This window comes from Podarcis raffonei, chromosome 2, assembly GCF_027172205.1.
Source record: "Podarcis raffonei isolate rPodRaf1 chromosome 2, rPodRaf1.pri, whole genome shotgun sequence".
Taxonomy (NCBI): Eukaryota; Metazoa; Chordata; class Lepidosauria; order Squamata; family Lacertidae; genus Podarcis; species Podarcis raffonei.
This window is the reverse complement of record NC_070603.1, coordinates 121,083,218-121,104,806: the sequence shown is the minus strand read 5'-3', so window position 1 is coordinate 121,104,806 and position 21,589 is coordinate 121,083,218. Positions and strand designations below refer to the sequence as shown.

The 21,589-nt window shown below is 48.3% G+C and overlaps 2 protein-coding genes across 9 annotated transcripts in view; one reads left to right on the top strand and one right to left on the bottom strand.

Moving 5' to 3' along the window:
• Positions 1–21,589, bottom strand: part of TAP2 (transporter 2, ATP binding cassette subfamily B member) — a 71,659-nt gene that overhangs the window by 22,549 nt on the left and 27,521 nt on the right. The window lies entirely within an intron of this gene.
• Positions 1–21,589, top strand: part of LOC128409420 (H-2 class I histocompatibility antigen, Q9 alpha chain-like) — a 69,536-nt gene that overhangs the window by 45,493 nt on the left and 2,454 nt on the right. The window contains exons 1-5 of one of the 7 annotated variants that reach the window (XM_053379904.1): positions 3,819–3,973; positions 6,953–7,228; positions 15,754–16,029; positions 19,344–19,631; positions 21,031–21,177. The exons of 4 other annotated variants lie outside the window; for them this stretch is intronic. In XM_053379904.1, the coding sequence (XP_053235879.1) occupies positions 3,898–3,973; positions 6,953–7,228; positions 15,754–16,029; positions 19,344–19,631; positions 21,031–21,125 (1,011 nt within the window). In that variant the 5' untranslated portion in view covers positions 3,819–3,897 and the 3' untranslated portion in view covers positions 21,126–21,177. Of the gene's footprint in view, positions 1–3,818; positions 3,974–6,952; positions 7,229–15,753; positions 16,030–19,343; positions 19,632–21,030; positions 21,191–21,589 lie in introns of those variants that run through there. 2 more of the 7 variants (XM_053379902.1, XM_053379903.1) reach the window with 2 other exon arrangements.

Below are 21,589 nucleotides of genomic sequence, written 5' to 3'. Positions count from 1 at the left end.
GTGGAAAGTGCTCAGGCTCGGACTATGGCCAGCCCCCAGTGGATTCCCTGCAAGAAATGGTGAAATGGTGATTTATATTTCCCGGGTGAGTAGGGGGACCATGGCATTGTAGCAGAAGGACCATCGCCAGATGGGGTCCAGCATTTGGATGGGAGGGGGAATCTCAACATCCTTTTCATAATGCCACTACCAGGTGCCACTGGGGAGAGTCTGGTCTCACTGGGAGGTGGTTGAAGCTTCCTGGGGCTGTTGGGAGTGTGAAGGCCTTCTAGGGCCCCTGGGGAGAGTGCTATTTTTCTAGAAAAAGGGGTGCTGGAACTCGCCATGAAGGCTGCCCTTATTCCCACCTGAGAGGTGAAGGAACTGAGTTCTGGCTGAAAAAAAGCCCTTGTCCGAGCCATGTTCTGTTTGCCCTGCTGCTTCCCCCCAGAAAATCCACTCTTTGCTGCTAAATCGGAGCAAACGTCAATCTGCAGAAGACCTGGTTGATGTTTGCTCCGATTCAGCCGTGAACAGCCGGTTTCTACAGCAGAAAGAGGTGGGAGAAGTGGAAGAGTGGATGAGACCTATTAAGTAGTGGGTTGACAAAGCACACGACGCAAAGATTCCTCCAAGTAGTTCTTTATGATTAAGCTGGAACTGAACTGAACTGAACAGCTCAGCCGGCCTGCTTTTATAGGTAGCCGGCTGTCACATTGTAACAACAACCCAGGGTTTCCCGCCTAAATTAACTGACGTGGACCTGAGTGAAAACTATATATACAATGCTCCTGGTGGCCAGGGTGAGAACTTCAATACATAACAAGCCCCAGTCACTGCTTGTGAGGGGGGACAGAACCATCACCCGACAAACAGCCAAATCTATATATTAATTCTTCTCAAACAGGCTGTGTTATGGTGGGAGCTGCTATGGCTTTCCCTTTCTTCCGTGGCCAGCCTCACCCTGAACAAACTTCTCCCCTGAAGGGAGGAAAGTGGTCAGGGCAAGGCAGGTCCCCACCCTCCTGCCTGCCTGCCAAGAACGGAAGCCATTTTGTGAAGGCCAGGCTGCAGAGGAGAAGAGGAAACAAAATGGTGGTGTTTCGCTGGTGCGTCTCTTTACTGGCTCAATGACATCATGTCATGCAGCCTGAAGATTATTACAAGTCTCAGCCTAGATTTTTGCAAACTGACTAGTGGCCACCTCTAGCAGTCCAAAAAGTAGCTTGGGCCTGCCTTAAACAGTTGAAGCCCCACTGAGAAATGCCCCCTTTCCCCCTCAAGTGACAAATCAAAAGCCACAATAGACCTCCAGGATTGCAGGCTGGCGGGGAGATCGGTACCCAGAAACGTCTTTCAGAAGGACAGTGTTTGGTCTTTCCTGACTTTGGCACATGGTGATCAAGCACAGAAACCACATCAGGAGGAAGGAAGAAGTGGTTGGCTTGGCCTGAGCACACATCCTCTTTGGGCTCTGGGGAGGGTCTGCTCACAAGGCCTTGTGGTTGTGTGCAAGAATATTGCGTGCATGTGGGGAGTTGCCTGTATCATTTTGCCACGACTCTTACTGTCTTGCACACATTTTCAATGATTGCAAATCTGTGATATATGTCGGAACCTTGACCTTTTTTTTTTGCAACCCGTGACTTGCTTCAACTGGTCCCTTGAAGGATTTCTTAGAAATCACCTGATTTCCATTTCAGCTGGGGAAGAAAGCAGCCGGCAGGGGGCAGCGGACGATCGAGAAAATGAGAAAGCGAGAAAATATAACTAGGGACTGTGGAGAAATGGGGGAGGGTGTCTTGTGGCAGAGAGAGAACGTGAGGGCAGGAATCCAGCCTGGAAACAAACACAAACACACCCCAGTGTTAATGAAGGATGAGGACTTTCTCAGCAAAATCTGCCTCCGTTTTTTTCAATTCCTGTGAGAAATGTCAGTCAAGCAGCCTGAGATGCAGTCACTTGAGATTCCTTTGCTAGCTTGGCATGCAAACGAAATTTAGATTATTGTATCTTGCCAAAAACTGTTTACTGAACCCTCAGCTATTCTTCTAAGAAGTAAAAAGGAAAACAAAACATAAAAAAGGGAGTCCGAACTGTTCTGGCCTTGTTCTGGGAACTGCCCTGGGACTTTCCAACCTGACTCAGAGGTTGCTGAGGGAGGCAGAAGGGGGCAAAGTCCCCTGGGAAACAATCCAGCTTGGAACGGAGAAACACACCAAGGATGTTTTTATGCCATAATCTATTTGTTAGCCTTTAAGGGGCAAGAAGACTCATTGCTGTTTCCACAGAATATCAAGAACAGAGGAAAAATAATGTCTAAAGTCCTGTAAAAAAGTTTAAAAGTCTGTGAAGAACAAACATTTTCCTCCTGGCCGTTAGTTGTTGTCGTCGCCCACTCCACCTCCCCAAAGAAGGGAACGGAGAGGGAGAAAAGCCTCCACAGAGGAGAGCAGGGGAGCAGAAGGCACCTTAAACCACCAAGGACTTTCTAAAACAATACTAATTCTTTGAATTGAACTCAGAACCAGACAAACAGGCAGAGGGTCTTTTGGCCCTGGTGAGATTTGGTTTAAATGAGCTGTAACAGGGAAAATCCTGTCAGGTTTATCTTGTAGCAGCTAAAGCATCCCTATTGTATTGGGAAAAACAACACGTTACAATAATCTTGTCAGGAGGTTAGCAGAACATGGATCTTTGTGGGCAGACTATCCCTGTCCAGGAAAACTGGATGGAGCAGGTGAAAAGTGAAGCTTAAGACGTCCCTGAGGTGACTGAGCCCATTGAGTCCCAAAAGTGGGTCCAGGAGAGCCCCCCTTGAAACAGCCAGCCTCCTTCTTCGCAGGAGCTTATCTTGCAACAAGCTTCCTTGTACCTGGGCAAGGAGCGGCCACTACTTGTCTCTCTCCTGATTTCTTGGAAAAGGCAGCAGCTTCTGTGTGTGTCCCATGCTTAGCTCAGGTTTCAAACGTTCAGGCTTCTGGAAGTGGAATGTGGGCCAAGCACTCTCTGGGCCAAACACCCAGCCTTGGCTCAGGGCCTTCCAGAAGAGGCTTGGCAGCTGCTGGGTCTTGCTGGCTGTGCAAAGGGGGCTCGCTCTCTGTGTGTGTCTCTCTCTCTGTTTTGACTTCAACCCTGAGGTTCAGCCCTAGTTGCAGTACTGAGCATTTCTTTACAAGGCACACAATTAACCGCTGGAACCCCCTGCCACTAGATAGAGGGTCACAGGAGAAGAGCTGGGCTGCTAGATCACACCAAAGGGGCCCATCAAGTCCAGCATGGTGGTCTCCCAGTGGCCACCCAGATGCCCCAGTAAGGAAGCATGCAAGGGGGACGGGAGGGACACCCAGTGAGTGGGATGCTCATGCATTTACTGCCTCTGGCAGCGGAGGAAGAAGGGAGCCATCTTTTAAGCAATCCGAGGGCTTCTTAAGAATAGGACCCAGGAGACTGTCCTGCACTGACTCAGCCACGAGTCCACCTCGCTCAGGATCCCACAGCCCCTCCCCCCAGTTTCAGAGAGGGGGGCATCCCAGACCCCCCTGGAGATGCGGGGACTGAACCTGGGGTCCTCCCCTGGCACACCCCCCCTCCGCCCTCCCTGCAGGGCAGGACAGGAAGAGCTGCCGGGGGGGGGAGGGAGGGAGGGAGGGAGGCGCCGATTTCCAGCGAGGAGCTGCAATCACTTTCTCTTTCCCTCTCCAGCCTCGCGGCCAAACTTGCGCCTCGAATTCTGCCCGGCGACCGAGACCGTCATCTGCGTGAAGATTTCCGATTGGCGGAATATTTTCCCCTCAACCAATCACGGCTCGCTCTGCCGCTGGTTCCGCAGGCGGGGCAGAGAGCGGGTCTCAGAGTCGGAGGGAGAAGGACGTCGCTGGAGTAAGAGGAGGAAAAGGAGCTTCCTTTTGGGGGGAGATGGGGGTCCTCCTCCGCTGGCCCCCCCTGATCCTGGGGGCGGCTGCCCACCTGCTGCTGCTCTTGGACTGCGCAGGTAAGGACTGGGCTCTGGGGCGGGGGGAGAAAATCATTTCCACTAAGCCTCCTTCTTTTGGGGGGGGGACACGGCTCTTTGGGAATTGCATTTCGTGGTCACTGAAAGGGCGATCGGGGAGTTTCTTCTCCGAAGTGGAGCCGGATCCCTTCCCAGACATCTGTTTCCCAGACTTGGGGCTTGTTTTGTATGCCGCCCGGGGCAGGGGCCGCTTCACTCCTGGGCTCGAGGCTCAAGCGAAGAACAAAACAAAGCTTGAAGTTGTTGGCAGGATTCATGGTGGGGAAAGTGACTCGCCTGTCCCGCCCCCCGCAGCTTCGTGTTGACTCGGGTTTGTGTGAGTGTGAGTGTGTGTGTGTGTGAGAGAGAGAGAGACAGAGACAGACACAGTACAGGTCTTTCCTTTTCTATTTTTTACCTTCCCTCTTCTAACCCTCAGCCGCTCTGAAAACTCAGCTAAACACTCGGGAGACCAGCCTGGGGGTGGGAGCTGGACGGGTGTAGAGCTGATTTCATTGCGGGGGGGGGGACGTCTGAAGAAGGGGTCCCCACCCGCAATTCCCAATGTTGTTTTGTTCAGGAGTTCCGTTTCACAGGCACATTCATAATTAGGTTCTCCTGCTTTACAATTGTAACTCCCCCCCCCAAAAAAATCCCCTTCCTGTTGCCTGTCAAAAATGTAGATTTTGTAAATTATGCAGGGGGCTCCTCTGTGCCGTTCCTGTACAGCCCCTTTCACTACCTTTTGAACACTGTGTATCCGAAGAAGTGTGAATGCGCACGAAAGCTTATACCCAGAACAAACTTAGCTGGTCTCTAAGGTGCTACTGGACAATTTTTTAATTTCGACTGCGTCAGACCAACACGGCTACCTACTTGAATCTTTATTGTAAATAATTCTTGTGGTTTTCTAATGGAAAATGGTGTGAATATAATACTATCTTTAGTTTAAAAGTTGCTTGTTGCATAAAAATTCTCACTGTAACTTCAAAGCTTTAAGAACTAAAGAGTAAGACTTGTTATTTCTCTCTTGAACCCTCCCCATATGGGGGGCTGCCCCCTCACTGTGTCTGCTACAGGGCTGGGCAAAGGGTGGTGGAGACCACTGGTTCCTTCAGATTCCTCCTCACTTTGGGGACTCAAGTGTGACTCATTTTGTGGCTCTTTGTCTCCCGACCACTGAGCAGAACTGCCTGTGTTGTTTAGCCAGATGCCACAACCAGAGGCAGCCTTGCTCTGAGCTCTTGTGGTTTGAAGTGGGGGGAGCCCTCGTCCTAGGAGGGGGGGTCTGGGAAGTGGATCCCATTTGATCTTGCCTGAAAGGAAACCCAGCTGGAGGGAGGTAGCAGAGTCCACACACCATCACGGCGTATGTAATTCAAGCAAACACATCTTGCAGTTTTTCGCTTCCTTGAACTTTGTTTTCCACAGTGGATCTCCCTCAGAAGGTGGTAGATCCTACATCCGTGGAGATTTGTTAGCAGAGGTTGTTTGGCCATCTGCCATGGATGCTGCAGTTGAGATGCCAGCATCGCAGGGGGGTTGGACCCTCAGAGTCCTGTCTATGGTTTTTCTTTTAGTTTCCTAGTTGTTTTGAGATGAGTCACTGGCCAAACTCAAGCGAGCTTCTTCCTCCTCGAGGGTGAGGTTGTCCAAAGTGCATTCAAGACAATTTTCACAGGGTATGATGGGTCCTCAAGGACCACCTCTTTCTATATGAACCTACCCGGACCCTGGGATCATCTTCTGAGGCCCTCCTTCCTGTGCCTTCTTCTCTAGAGGTCCGGAGGGCGGAGGGTGGCAGCAATGCGAGAAAGGGCCTTCTCTGCAGTGGCTCCCCGTCTGGAAGGCTCTCCCCTGGGAAGTTCGCCTGGCACCTTCATTATACACCTTTTGACTAAATCAGGCAAAAACAATCCCTTTTAACCAGGCCTTTGATTGATTTGATTGACATCCTTTTAAAAGTATGGGGTTTGGGGGGGTATTGGCTTTTTTATTATTGAATATTTTGTGGTTTTATATTTTGATTTTGTTCTCTGAACCGCCCTGAGACCTCCGGGTATAGGGCGGTATTTTCTTTAATGTCTTAATCGGCATCCATTTGGGTGAGCTTTAGAAGAAGAAGATAGGGCGGTATATAAATTCAACAAATAATAAGAATTATACGTCCCATTTCTGCTACCTGAGGCAAAACAGGAATAGCCCCCTCTTCCCCTTTTAGCACTGTGCCCCTTTACCTTCCGCCAGGGAAATGCCCCATCTCTCGCTGAACTCGACTCAGCTTTTCCCTCAGAGGGGGTGTCCTGGTGGGGGCAGAAGCCTCAGGTATGATGCTGAAAGCCTATGATCAGCTCCCTCCCTCCCCAAGTCTTTGTGAGCTGTTTCTGTGGGTCTCTGATAATCTCTAGGCAGAGAATGGGACAGGTGTTGGAAGGAAGGCCTCATCTTTACGCCCAAATCTGTGAGGCCTTTCTTGGTACTGACAGAGTCATCTTCTAAAATTGAGTTTATATCCCCACCTTCCTCCCAAAGGAGCCCAGGGTGGGAATTAAGGGGCTGCAGCTGTCTTGGAGGGCCTTCTCTGTGGGGCTCATCCTGTACCCTAGAGATTACGAGGACCATGGAGCCTTGGCTCTTTCCTCATGCACAAAGGAGGCACACAGCCCCCTTAGTACACATTCACTGTGACTTGGGAAGAGATTTAGTGCTGCCTCACAGAGCTTTTTCTCGCCCTCTGCTCCATGGGCTATTGTTGTTGTTACTTGTATTTATATCCTCTCCCCTTTTCAACTCTCTGATTCTTAGGCTGCCTCTGCTCTGCCTCCTCTATGTTTAAGGGCAGGTCTACAAACTCCCCGAAACCCTGCTGAACTTTGGATCTCCTAATTTAGGGCTGCTTCCTGCAATACAGCAGGATTAGGCTGCTGCCTTCATCTGCAGGACCCCTAACTCTCTGCCCCCTTTTCTCTTCCTTTCCAGGCTCCACTTCTCACTCCGTGCGCTACTTCTACACAGCCGTGTCTGAGCCTGGCCAGGGGCTGCCCCAGTTCATCGCTGTGGGGTACGTGGATGACCAGCAATTTGTTCAGTACGACAGTGACAGCAAGAAATATCTGTCCCTAGTTCCCTGGATAAAGAAGGCGGAGAAGGAGGATCCTCAGTACCAGGAAAGGAACAACCGGAACTTTCAGGGCTCTGAGCTGGGGTTCAGGGTGAATCTGCAGACTCTGCGGAATCGCTACAACCAGACCGGAGGTGAGTGGAAGGCAGGAGAGGAACAGAGTCACACCTCCCCCCCATGACATTTCCTCCAAGGGCCAGAATTGCGGGGAGGGGGCTGCTGGGAGGAAAGGAAATGGAGGCTGGGGGTCTCCACCAGGGCAGAGGCATCTCCCCTCCCCTTCCCTTAATGGGGGCTGGGATAGTGGGGGGGGACACAGAGAACGAGACTTGGAGGGGAGAGACACCCCCCCAGTATGACCCTCTCTGGACCTGCACATTCTACCCAGGAAATGTCTCCATTGCCTGCCCTTCCTTCCATGCTAGGCTTGGCTTAGGCCTTGTGAGGTGGAAATCTGTCTAGTTCATTTTCCTCTGGGAGGGGAAGAGAAGGGTGGGGATCCTGAGGCTGAGACAAGCAAGCCTTGAGTTCTGGTCCTGCTTAAGGAGAAGCCAGCTGCCCAGAGAGAGGTGCTGATTGGCTGACCCTTCTGACCATCACCAAGCCCCTCCCACTCCCTGGCACAGTGTTGAAAGAGAAGCCTTTTTAAGGAACACAAACGGACTGGGTTTGGGGGGTCAGAGTGGCAAATACATGAAGTGGGGTAGACCAGAGCCCCCAAGGCCCCCACACCTCCAACATTCATTATACATCTGTACTTACCTTATTCTCTTAACGGTCTACACTTAGGGAAGAATAGCAGGACCCTTTAGAAAGGTCTTTCACCCGCTTTGTCCAGTTACGGCGATTTCTGCCACACTCCTCCCCCTTCCTCATCCAGCCTTGGAACTCTTACAACAGGAATCGTTTAAACTTAGTAAAAGCTGGTAGACCTCTGGCCAAAGCCTCTTGGCACACATTTTTGTTTTTAAAACTTTCTTCTGAAATGTCAAAATTCTTTTAAGATGTTAGTTGTGTGAAAGGAGCCAGTATGCTGGAAGGGTGGGGGGAGGCATTTGTGTTTAGCCCCAAAGTTGAGTGACTCCCCCCTCCAATTGCAATTTAGGATCAGAACTTCAGAAGTGGGAGCCTCTGCTGGGTCTGGACGGAGGTCTCTCTATGATTTTGCACCTTTACCTTCCAGGCTTCTCCACTCACTTCCTAAGCAGGCTCCCTGCTTCAGGACTTTACCCCTGCCCCTAACAGCAACACCTTTCACAGCACTTGCCCCCTACACACGTGTAACACCCAGCGAGGGTGCTTCAAGAGTCCTGTTTTCTCTGCTCGCTGAAATGCAGTCTTGGAGGAGTTGGCATTGCATGTGCTCTGAGGATAATTCTTAATTTAGCTCTACATCAGACACTCAACATTTTGAAGACCCAATTCTTATCTAAAGTTTTCTCTTCCCATCAATAGAAAAGTTCTTTTCAGAGAAGTGTTTTTATTTAGTGCTGTAACAATACATGACAATGATTAGCTGGATAAATCCTTCCCTGTTTTCTTCTCTAAATCAATTACACAAACATGTTATCCTCCTGCTCCTTGTCATTTTTTGAGAGTCTCATATTGGAACAAGCAGTTGAACAACATTTGGCAGAACATTTTTTCATTGTATTTATTTTTATTTTGTCTAATAGAATTTTATTTTGTTTAATAATATACCCCCTCAGTGCATTAAAATTTCTAAACAGGTTTGCTAGAAATATTAAAATGGTAAGAAATACAGTTAAAAACAATAGACAAGTCCTAAGGTGTCTGGAAGAGCTTACTTCCTAAGAAATACGTTTATGATTGATGCTTTAAGAAACCTCCAAGGAAGGAGAGTCCACCACTTCCCAAGGGAGCCCTTTCCACTGTTGAGCAGCTCTTACCATTAATATGAATGGAGGGCAGGGACAGAGGGAAGGGACCCAAAGATTCCTGTTTCCTGGAACAGACCCGTCTAGTCTCCATGCAGCTGAAGCCACTATTCCATGTTGCAGGGACCCAAGTGGCAACAGAACGGGGATGGGGATCCTGTGGCTGTGGGCCAGTCTTGGCCTGCCAGGGGGTAGGATTTGCCCCATGAGCAGAAGTAAAATCCTGCTCAGTTTGGCAGGACTTCATGTTCCGGATTCAGGAGGGGATTTGCGTCAGAATGTGGCTGAAATGAAGGGCTTCCCCTGGAGATGAGGAAGAAGCAGTTTGCCAGCTTCCCCAAGTGCAGAGTGCAAGGCAGGCCGTGCCCCTTGTGCTGCAGTTCCCAAGAGGCTGAGCACCTGCTGGGTGCTTGGAAACCCCCTCAAGGGCTTTTGAAAGGTGGGTGAGATTGACAGGTGGGCTATGCTATGATGTCAGCTTCAGCCTCCTGCCCCTTTGGCCCATGGGGACAATCCTGATCAGGATCTGGCCCTGAAGCCAAAGAGATTCCCCACCTGTGAGACAGAATAACGGAGGTGGAAGGAGCCTTGCCAAAGGGGTCAGCCTGAGTGTGTCCAGAGCCCTCTGGGGCCTTCGTTGGCCTTGCCAGGCTTGCAAGGAAGAAACCCAGGGGGTCAGCTGAGACCAAGCCAGCGCTGCAATGGGCAGGTCTGCTTTTCTTGCAGTGGGATCAGGCCTTGCCTTGCAGGCTTCCTCTTGGGCTCCTGGGAATTCTGCTTCTCCCCCTTTTAAAAATGGGGATTGGGTCCCTCCTGAGCCCCTGCACCTATCCATGGAAAATGCCGCATAAATGTCACCAAGGGGCGCCTCTCGTTTCCTGATGCAGATCATTTCTTGCAATTGCTTAGCTCAGAAAATCCCAAACAAATGAGATGGCCACTTTAAAGGTGCCACGGACAGCCCTGGAAATGATATCTGATTCTAATTAACAACAATGTTGAAGGTATAGGTGTATCATGATTGATCCCACTTAACATCTTGAGGAAACGGGAGGGGAGTGAGTTTCATCTATAAAATGAGGGAGAAAGCAATTTATGCTGAAGAAGCAATGAGACAAAGCAACTTCCCTCCAAGCAAAAGCTCCATATCCAGACCAGCTGGTGGGGTTTGTGGTTTGGTTTGTTGTTTGCATAGGTCAACCACAAACCATTGTGTGAGTGTATAAAAAGAACTATAGCACCTTGGGACATGGTATTGTAGGAGATACTAATTATTATTATTATTATTATTAAATATGTTGAATAGTTCTAGAGGGAGGGCTCCAAAATAGCACTGTTACAATCATTCTACTTGCCGGAGGGAGCAATCTCCCTTCTCCCCCCCCCCCCCGCACACCTTTCTGGGGCTTCTCCTGACCCCCCCAAGCTGATTTTTGGGGAGCACACGGGAAGGAGATGGGGAGAAAGCCCCAGTTGTGTGAGTGAGACTTGTTCCTTCTGGCTCCCGCTAGACTAACTGTGTTAGCTGAATCCAGCCCAGAAAAGCAGGATTTCCTTCCAGAGGCTTTATATTCCCCAACTCAATTCAGTTGTAAGCCAAAGGCTCCTGAGGTGAAAGAGGAAGCCAGAATTAAAGAGAGAGCAACCTGGTGTCCTCTGGGACAGCCTCTCCTCCATTGCTGAACTCCCTCAGGCTGGCCAGAAACACAAAGAGCTGTTAGGAAAACATTCTTCAAGAAACAAATCAAGGTTCCTGGAAGCTTTAAAGAGGGTTCCAGAATTTTCCTTAGCGTGTAAGAGTGGCACTCTAGGCTTGATTGGTGTCAGCTGGAGGTGCAAATAAAGGGAGGAAGTTGCAGGCTGGAATTTCCGCACAAGGAAAGTGTGTGTGTGCGCACTCACACTCACACTCTGTCAGCACACTCACTGACAACAAGGTTGGAAGTAAGACAATGTGTGCTGCTGATACTGTGAGTTTTGCTGTGTCAGGATTGTTAATTACTGGACTGAGATTAAATTGTGCTGGAGATATAAAGAAGGAATGTCAGTAGCTTGTATATAATAGTAACAGAAATGCTTGTGCAATAAAGTCAAGCAATAAAGAAGCTCTTGACTGTGAGTTTGAGTATGACTCCTGTTCTTCTCCTCTGCCTCCGGGGAAAACTCTGCTACAAACAGCCAGAAGTGGTTTTACTGAGGTGCCACCACACAAGCAGAGAAGTGCAGTGGAAGTGTGTGGGCGGTAACCTCTAATAAGAGTAGCAGAACTCTGTGCATGGCCAGGAGCAACCATTGCCATTTCCCATCCCGTCTTGGGGTGCCGGACGTAGCTTCTCTCCATGGTTTTGTGGTGGGAAATGAAAATGGCTGTCTGCTGACCCTGCTGGCTGGCCTAGAGGAGACGGGGCTGGGTCCTCAGCACCCGAGGGCCCTGCCAGGGGTCTCATCGAGTCCTGTGTGATGCCACCTGCCAAGTGAAAACACCAGATCAATCCTTCAGATACTGAAATTGAAGAGCACATTTAAAAGCCACGAGCATTAACATGTTGTGGATCTGTAAAATGGGACACTAGAGGTGCAGCATGACAAGTAGCAGATATAAGGATCATGCCCTCTTTGATGAAGGATTTATTAGGTGGACATCAACTAGCTAATGTAAACCAGCTCTTCTTTTATTATCAATCGACTGAAGGTTTTATTAAAGTATTTACAATATGTATTTCCCACAAAACTGTATCAAGATAGTATGCAACCTGGAAAGTTATAATAAAAATCAGGGAAAAAATCCATAGAATGTACATAAAACATCAATAAATACTATTTATTTATTTATTAAAATACATACACTTATTGATTGTAAACCCCCCCCCCCAGTAAAATTAAGAAAAACTCACAACCATACTTTAAAACACAGGAAGTTAAACTACTAAAACAGATTAGAATTACCTCAACTTTCTAGGCATCTGGGTAGGCTTGTCTAAACAGGATTTTTTTTAGCAGGTACCAAAAATTCAGTATTTATTGAAAGTGAGAGCTAGGGCAGGTGTTTGACATTTTTAGTACACACAGGGTTGCATCCAATACTGTTATATTTAGAGTAGACCCATTGAAATCAGTGCATTGAAAACAGAAATGCCAAATCACTTCAGTGGGTCTACTCTGAGTAGGGGTTGCATTAGATACCACCCCAGATCTTTGATTATGCATCCAGTCCAAGTGCCATCTCTGAAAAGTGAGCCGTGAGGAAACCGCTCTGTCTGAATGTCCGGCTCCCCAGGCTGCCTTTGGCTGAGATACTGGCAGACGGTTCCTGGCATGAGCCCAAGCGCATGCTGTGCCCCCTTCTTTCCCCTGTGCCCCCAGGAGACCCCTTGATGCCTCATTTCCAAGTTCTCTTGCCCAAGATGTGCAGCCACAGGACACAGACTCCTGGTCTCTCCTCCTCTCTCCTGCGCTTCTGGATGCGGCCCTTGCAGGAGCAGAGGGAGGTGGGGCAGGGAAGGGGCACTCAGCTCTGGGGGGCAAAGAGCAGCCAAGCAAGGTCTGTCCTCCAGGTCTGTCCTCTCCCCAGGAAAGCTCCCAGCTCTTCACAGCATAGACTGCCCTGGTGGTGCTGAGCATCAAAGGGAAGAGGCATGGCCTTTTGAAAAGCAACAAGTTGGCTTAACATCAGCATTTCATTATTTTCACCAGGAGCAAAGAATTTAGTATATAGCCAAAGTGTGTTTAGGCACACATTTACAAACATCTGTTTGTTCCATCATTTATATCTTTATATTCCACTCCATGAGCACAGTTACCTTTCAGTTGTCCTTGAACCTGGGTTCAAATCCCTCAAATGCATCACTTGCTTAATATTATACAGTGGTACCTTGGTTCTCAAACTTAATTCGTTCTGGAAGTCCTTTCCAAAACCAAAGCGTTCCAAAACCAAGGTGCGCTTTCCATAGAAAGTAATGCAAAACGGATTAATCCGTTCCAGACTTTTAAAAGCAACCCCTAAAACAGCAATTTAACACAAATTTTACTATCTAACGAGACCATTGGTCCATAAAATGAAAGCAATAATCAATGTACTGTACTATATAATAAATAAGACAGTATTGTAGATGATAAAAATTAAGATTATTATTTTTTCCTAACCTGCACTGATGATAGTCATTGTTTGGATGGGGGGCTTTTATCCATTTCCGCAGTCACACAGTCAATAAATCGTATCAGTAGCTGAACTGGGTTCCACACAGTCACGAAAACAAATTAACCGAAAAAGCCACAAAAACGCAAAATAAATACAGTCATGCCTCTTCTTGCGAACATTGCATGTTGCGTTTTTTTCAGGTTAAGAACACGGCAAACCCGGAAGTATTTACACATGCGCAGAAGCGCCACTCTGGTTACGGACATTTCGGGGTGCGAACGGCACCCCGGAACGGATCGTGTCCGCAACCAGAGGTACCACTGTAGCAAAAACAAAAGTGCCAAATACAGTTGTACCTTGGTTCTCGAACTTAATCCATTCCAGAAGTCCGTTTGACTTCCGAAATGTTCGAAAACCAAGACGCAGCTTCTGATTGGTGCAGGTGCCCCGCAAACAATAGCCGACAGCTGCATCGGATGTTCGGCTTCCGAAAAACATGTAAAAACCAGAACACTTACTTCTGGGTTTTTGGCATTTGGGAACCAAGCCGTTTGAGAACCAAAGTACCACACTATATCACAGCCTTTCATTTAGAAACTGCAAAAAAGATTTAACATGGGGAAAAAGATGGTGATTGCAATACAGCAGTGGTGAGAAAACCTCCTTAAAATCTTAAATTGCTACCCACATAAGCTAAATAAGCGAATTACTTGATCTGAAGACTGCAGGTTAATCCAGAGCGAGGAGTTTACATTCAGCCCATACTCAGACTTACGGTTGTCCGAGGCCTCCCTGGGTTTTCGGTGTTTGGGAACCAAGGCACCAGTGTACAAAAGTACTTGTATTGCAGGGCAGGGGGGACACAATACTGGAAAGTTCTACGGAAGAAGACTCTGCAGTGGCAGGCACAGATGTCTTCCCTCCCCCCCCCCATGCCTGTTATTTGTGGCACAAAACAAGGATGCCAGATGACGCTTTGCTCTCTCCCTGGCACCGTTGGCACTGGCTTTGTGGCAAAGGAGTAATAGGGAAGGATCCTGGAAGAGAGCAAAGAGCTGGGAATCCAGTTGGAAATCCAGCCCTGGCATTGCCGATATTGAAATTAGATAGGATGGGGTTCCCCTGAAACTTTGATGACTCTGTGCTCAAGTGCCTTAATACTGGTCCCAGGCAGCAAGTTGATTGTAGTTGCATTATTGAGGTGCCAATATGCCCCCCCCCAGTCTGCTGCAATCATGACCCCAGAATAAGCACAGCTATGAGTCGTCCCCCCATGAAACTTCTTCCCTCTGCCTCCTCGTCCTCCCCACTGCCCTGGTGAACTGGGGGTGGGGGGCAGCCGGGGTCTGCAGTGCTGGAGACGACAGGAATGGTGTCCCTATTCCATATTCCATAGGGAGATGGGGGCCCCCCCAGGGATGCTGGCTGTCAGCCCCCCTTTCTCCTTGGAGCCTTTCAGAATCCATCAGGTTGTCTGGACTGCTCACTCCGCCTGCTGGGGGGCTGATAGAGAACAGGGCCCCACATCTGGCAGTTATTCTTCTTTAAAACCTGCCTTACCCCATGGAACTGACTGCCAGGAAAGAGTCCCTCAACAAGAGAGTTCAGAAATGGGCTAGTCCTGGTGTGTGGGCAGCCAGGATCACAAACAGATTTTTTTTTTATTTTAATTTCCAATTGTAACTGCTCAGTCCTCTGCATGTTTACTTGGAAGTAAGTCCAACCCCACTCAGTGTGACTTACCTTCAAGTAAATATGCATAGACAAATATATGAAACACGTAATGAGAGAATCAAAATGATCTGTCCCATTTAGGGATTATGGGACTTCAAAATGATTGTTTTAATGTTGTTGTTGTTGTTGTTTTGAAGATTTGGTGGTAGCCCCCTGGGGTGGGCAGGAGGATGCAGGGACCCCCCATCTTTGACAAGGGCAGCCTGGCTTCTGCTGAGAAGGGGGGGAGCATTTTGAAGTGGGGCAACCCCCCCTTGCGGCTTCTCCTTCCCACCCAGACTATGAGGAAACTTCTTTTTCCAAAGGCCCTTCCATGACTTCCCTCCTTTTAGGGAAAAGGTCCTTGATATGGAGAAGCTGGGGGGAGAGAGATGGAGGGGAAGAGGAGACCTTCTCTCTTGAAAGGCCCCAATGTGTGGGTGTCCCCCTTCCATGTTGCCCTTTTCCTTTTTCTAGGGGGGGACGGGGGGGGGCAGCTGATGCATCTTTCCAAAAGGAGCAAGATCCGGAGGAGCAGAGTTGGGGGGAAAGAGGGACAGACTGTGACCTCCGACCTGCAAGGGATGCTCCTCTTGGGCAGGAAGGGAAACCCCACCCCTCCCCCGCCTCCAGGGAGTTGGGAGAATCCACTGGGAATTGGGGGGGGGGAGTGTGAGGCGATGAAGAGAGGAGGGCAATTAAAGGGGAACTTGTAGTGTTTCCCTCAGGGAACGTGTTATGCGGATGAGCCTTCAGAAAGATACAATGCTGGCTGATTTTTCTCCCCTCTGACTGCTGCCTCTTCCCTGAGTCTGAGGGAAATAAATCCTTTTTCCTGGGCTCTTTTGCTGATGGGGGAGGGGCTGCTCTGACCCCCCTTGACCTCCTGGGCCTCTTCTGGTCCTTCCAGGGATCCACACCCTTCAGTACATGTCTGGCTGTGAGCTGAGGTCAGACGGGCGCAAAGGAGGGTATTGGCAGTACAGCTACGACGGGAGGGACTTCATCGCCTTCGACAAGGAGACCCTCACCTGGACGGCAGCCCAGATGGAGGCCCAAGTGACCAAGAGGAAGTTGGATCCTGACTTGGCCCTGAACCAGGGCAAGAAGCACTACCTGGAGGAGATTTGCATTGAGTGGCTGCAGAGATACCTGGACTACGGGAAGGAGACTCTGCTGAGGACAGGTGAGGGGGGGCAGTGGGGAGGGGAGGGGGGCTCAGGGGAGGCAGTTTCCCTTCAAGCTCCTCTCCCCCCTTAACAGTCTTCCTTTCTGGACCAAACAGCAAACACTTTTCTTGGTGGGGGAGGCAGAAATAAGTTTGGGACTCTGGGAGGAGAAAAGGGGTCACTTCAGAGTATGATGGGGGGGAGATGCTTAAGAACAGCCCCCCATGCCCCTTTGGCTAGAGTAAGGGATGGCAAAAGACAAACAGGAGGAGGGGACACAAAGAAACAGCAGGGAGGGGGCCAGGAAAGCAAAATGCATTTTAAATTAATTAAAAAAATAAAATTGAAATGGACAGATTTGAGGCGGGATACAGAACAACCTTTTGCCTTGACACTTGGGTAGGGGAAAGGGGGGCAGATTGATGCAGAAAAATTCAATCTCATATTTTATGTACCAAAATGAGTCAAATAATTAAAAAATATTGCTTTATGCATGGCATAACTAATCAATATTATAATAGCAATCAAAAGAACCATTAAAGTTAGAAGATAATGAGAATATAATGACTTGGGGGGGAAATGGGATTTGCATGATTGTGCCCCACCTACGGGGCACTTTGATACAAAGCGCAAATTGTATGAGAATGGTAATTATTTACAAAAATTTAATGAAAAAAGCAATTTTTATTGTGAGGTAAATCAGCCCTACAATTTGTTACTTAAAAATCTAAATTACGTATCAAAACTAACAGTGTTTCACACATATCATAGACTTTATGGCAGGTTTTCTTAACAAAACTTATACTAATCTTTCCTCAAACACCCTATCCATTAAAAAAAAAATTTGGAAAAACTTTTAAAAGTATAAGAACCCACATTAGGTAGTCAAAAAATAGTAATTTAAACAAAATGCTTATAAAAAACAAGATATTTCCTTCTATTGCACATTATATCCACAGAAGTCAAAAGAAAAAGTATAGAGATGATGTTTGCGATGTGCCCTTTGAGAAATTTGGTTTTGGCAACTGCAAAACAGCATCCTTGAAATCAACGCTTGCCTTATCTTCTACAATGGGGAAGACAAACATACAAAATCCTGGATATTTCCTCAGATATGACACTTGATAATCGGTCATATTATATTTAGAAATGACTTTGACCACATAGTAAACAACAGTTTTTTTCTTTTCAAATTTCATGAGTAGTTAATCAGTTTAGAGATTTCATGCAAATTTGTATATTGGGGCACTATTGTACACTAGCGGGGCACTTTTATACGTATCAATGTGCCCCACGTCTTAGTGTATCAAAGTGCCCCAACGGACATTTTCAGAAAACTAACAATTTCTAATAAAACCACTGAACTTATTTAAAAATCACCTGTAATCCTGATTACTGAGTGGGATAATTTACGTTTGGTATTTTAAAATCTTAACTAAACAATGAAAAACAGCATTGGAACACTTTTACATTTCACGTAATTTTTTAGTTGGCCGCGCTAAAAACACACATACTCTCGTCAAACACCAATGGCGAACTGGCGGGCAGCGCGGTCGCAACTGTATAGACACATTTTAGTGATGTCATGACATGAATAACGTTTCTCGATACTGAAATATTGTTGATGTATCAATGTGCCCTGCCTCCCCCTACATACCTATGGGGAAAGTATTTAAAAATTAATTAATTAACCTTTTTTAAAATAGAAAATGTGTGGGGAGCCCCCTCACAAAGTCTGTAGGTTAGCTACTCGTGGCCTACAAGCAGAAAACCTGCACATAGTGAGAGAGTATGAGAATTCCCTTTTCTACCTTTTTATTTTTTAATTGGGGGGAATTTTACTTTTTTCAGTGTTCCATGGGGAAAATTCAGAAGTGTCATTTCCCCTTGAAATGGTACAGTCCACTCTTCTGCCTTCAAGAATCTGGCACAGGTGCCAATCAAATGATCAAGTGTTTTGACTGGCTTTCTTCCTGTTTCTATTAGCTTTGCTGATATTAACATTAATTAAAAATGAAATAATTCTGGCACTCTCCCTTTTTGCGGACTGACACATACGTGTTAGCCGTGCTTAGAGAGATCTGAGCAAATTCATCTATGGGGGCCTGGTGATAATTCACCCCAGAGACACTGAGCATATTTCTTGAGGTTGAGGATTTCACCTCAAAAGCCACAATAAAGTGTTTTCAAGGGTGACAACGTGCAAAGGAGGCTGGGAATCATCCTCTTTGGGACGGAGGGTCGGCTGAGGACAGGTGGGTGGGGTGGGGAGGTCTTGTTTGGGGTTTCTGTGGGGAAAGGGCTTGACCTTCCTTCCTTCCTGCTCCCCCCAGCAGAGTCACATCCCCTCCCAGACCTGAGTTTCCAGTCCAGGCACTGCAAAGTGGGTGGGATCCTGGAACAGCCCCTTCAGACAACAGCTACCCAGGGAGCCAGTTTTTGAACAAGGGTTACATTCTGAGGATTGTGCATAAAGCCAACATTGTGTATACTCAAAGCGCATTGGATTCAAGGGCGACTGGGTTGCCAAAGTCCTTCTTCCCCAGACGCCCGTCTCCTCTTTTGGGTTTTTACAATATTTTTGCCAAGTGCGTAAATCTGTATGTGCACAAGTTAACTGTGCGCAAGTTGCTGGCTTACTGGGCCTCCTGGTCTGCCCTTTCCACTCCAGGAGAGGCTGCCGTGCAGAAGGGAGATGGGCCCTTTCCAACCTCAAGGGACCCTTTCAGGGCAGGCGGGAGAACTAGAAAGGAGCTCTGTCTTTCCCAGGGCTCTTGGCTTTGTTCACTAACTATGGAGCTGAAAAGTCCCGGAGAACAGAGAGCAGCGAGTCCAGCATTTCTTCCCCCTCAAGAGAGGAACCAGGATCAGTCTGAGCTGCCCTCAGTTCGTGACTTGCAACTTCGAAGGATCTGAATGAATCCCGCCATTGGGGACCTGGTGAAATTTGCCCTCTCAGCCTAGAGGCAGCTCCCTGGGACAATCTTGGAACCACAAGTTGTCGTGTTTGAGTCGTGTTAGAGCTTTGCAAGATGACAAATTAATTTAATTTTTACCCAGCCCTCCATCCCAAAGGAGTCTGCTTTGGCAAACAAAGGATAAAACATCTAAAAACAGTTCCAGCATAGACACTGACTGGGGAAGATGCCAAGGCAGGTTGAGGAATCCCACTTATACTCGGTACTTTTTAATTTCTGCAGATGTGAGGAGATTCTGACTAGGTTGCCCCTTGGGTCCCTGCTCCTCTGCTCTGAAAAAATACAGGATTCCTTCAGGCTCCCGTTGTGGATGTCTCTCTGTTAACCCCAGTTAATGATTGCCCTTTTTGCAGAGGCTCCGGTGGTGAAGGTGACCAGGAAGGCAGACTATGACGGCCTGGAGACCCTCGTTTGCCAAGTCCACGGCTTCTACCCCAAGGAGATTGAGGCCAACTGGGTGAAGGACGGGGAGGTCTGGCAGGAGGGCACCCTTCGAGGATTGGTCGCCCCCAACTCGGATGGGACCTACTATCTCTTGCTCAGCGTCAAGATCGACCCCGAGGAGAGGGAGCGCTTCCGGTGCCGTGTGGAGCATGACAGCCTGGAGAAGCCTCTGGACGTGGCCTGGGAGGAAGAGCCTGGTGAGAGACAGACAGACAGGAGGGGAAGGGGTGGGGAACTCCAGCTGGATTCTGTCTGTGTCTCTAGAGCAGTGGTTCTCAACCTGTGGGTCCCCAGATGATGTTGGACTACAACTCCCATCATCCCTGAGCTCTAGCCTTGCTAGCTAGGGGTGATGGGAGTTGTAGTTCAACAACATCTGGGGACCCACAGGTTGAGAAAGGCTGCTCTGGAGGGAAGCAGCTGAATCAGAATCTGTAGATTTCAGCAGAGATGCAGCCTTTTCTGGCAAGTGTCTCATAGGCCTTGAACTCAAATTGGATGTCATAGGTAAAAACTGGCCGTCACCTTTTTGCCTTTAAGCCCAAGCAGTTGTGATGTCACAGAATGTGGGCAGATGTGTTATTTCTTCAAAATCATGCGACCTCTTCCACATGGCTGACTTACTCACACTCCCTGCGACTGAAAAAGGGGCAGTGAACTTAAAGAGGGAGCCTGGGACTGACTGTACTTCACAGTGAAAAAGATTCTCACTCGCTCCTCCTCACACTCGTGCCCAGCTAGAAAAACTGATAGCCATCTCCACTCGGCCCAAACACCCGCACATCGCTGGGAAGAGCAAGAAGGGTTTTGTAATAACGCTCGTCTCTCACACACCGCCCGGAAAGCTGCGCCTGCAGGAACCAAAGCGGAATGTCTAAGAGCCAGACTCCCTTTTCCCCAGCAGGAGCACATGAACGCACATCCCCACCCACACCCCAGACTCTCCTTCTCACAGGCAGGCAAGCGAGAATTATGGAAGTGGCCCTTGAGCCAAAGACTCACCCAGGCAGGGTAGAGGGGACCAGGGCTCGCTCACTAGCGCTACGGACGCCAGAGATTCTACACAAACAAAAAGACCTGGACATTTTTCCTCATTTTAAGAATCTGTCTGGACAGACATTTTAAGTCTGAAAAAGAGGGAAAACTGGACATATGGTATCCCTACACAAGATGCTTCTTCCTAAGGGTTTGTGTCTTCCCTGAAGGCCTGTAATGCTGGGCTCTGGGGGGTCTCAGAGGGGAGGGAATCCCTTCCTCTCAGGGTCAGGACAGAGAAGGCTGAAGCGCCTGAGCAGGAGGAGACCTGCTTTTAAGTCTGGAGTCTGTGATGAAACAGGTGTGCCTGTCAACTGTCTTCCTTAAATGAATTGGTTATTTTAAAGACCTCTAATGCTTTACTCTGGTGGAAAAAAACTCCCTTGTATCGGGGCCACTACAGAGAGGACCTTGGCCTGAGAGGAGAGAGAGAGGGCCTGCTTTGCACACGTAAAATCCTCCCGGGCTCATAGCTTAGCACCTCCACTCAAATCTCCTGCTTGAGGCCTTGGGGAGCTGCTGCCCCCAGTCTGAATAAAAATGTCTCTTTTCCCCTTTCAGTCAACCTGGGGCTCATTGTGGGAGCCATTTTGGGTGTCATGGCTGCCATCCTGCTGGTCTCTGGGATCATCTTCTTCTTCATCCGCAGTAAGTAAACCCTGGATGCGTTTGCTGCCTCTCCTGTGTCCTTCTGTCTTGGCCTCCGACTGGGAATGTGCTGGTGGAGCTTCCTGGCAATTGTCGCTGGCATCCCTACAGAGACCCCTCCCCATAAAACACTCTCGAACATGAACCAAAAGTCCTGTTGGTCATTGCTTTGCGCTCACTCTGTGTTCAAGAAATTCACTTTCCACCTGAAGTTTTAATCCATCCTAAGCCTTCAGTCCTGTGAACACTTAGCAGGGAGCCTTCCTTACACATCTTTAGGCCCCAGGCAAAAACGTTTCTCTCAAACCAGGCCTTGAGCTTTTTAAATGTGAGTTACTGGTTTGTTTTTGTTTTATTATGTATTCTGTGCTCTCATTTTGTATTTTTATTTGGAGAATCACCGAAATAATCCGAATATGAATGAGTGAAGGGACTGGATAATGTTCCCTTCCACCCTCTTGGAATTTGTCCA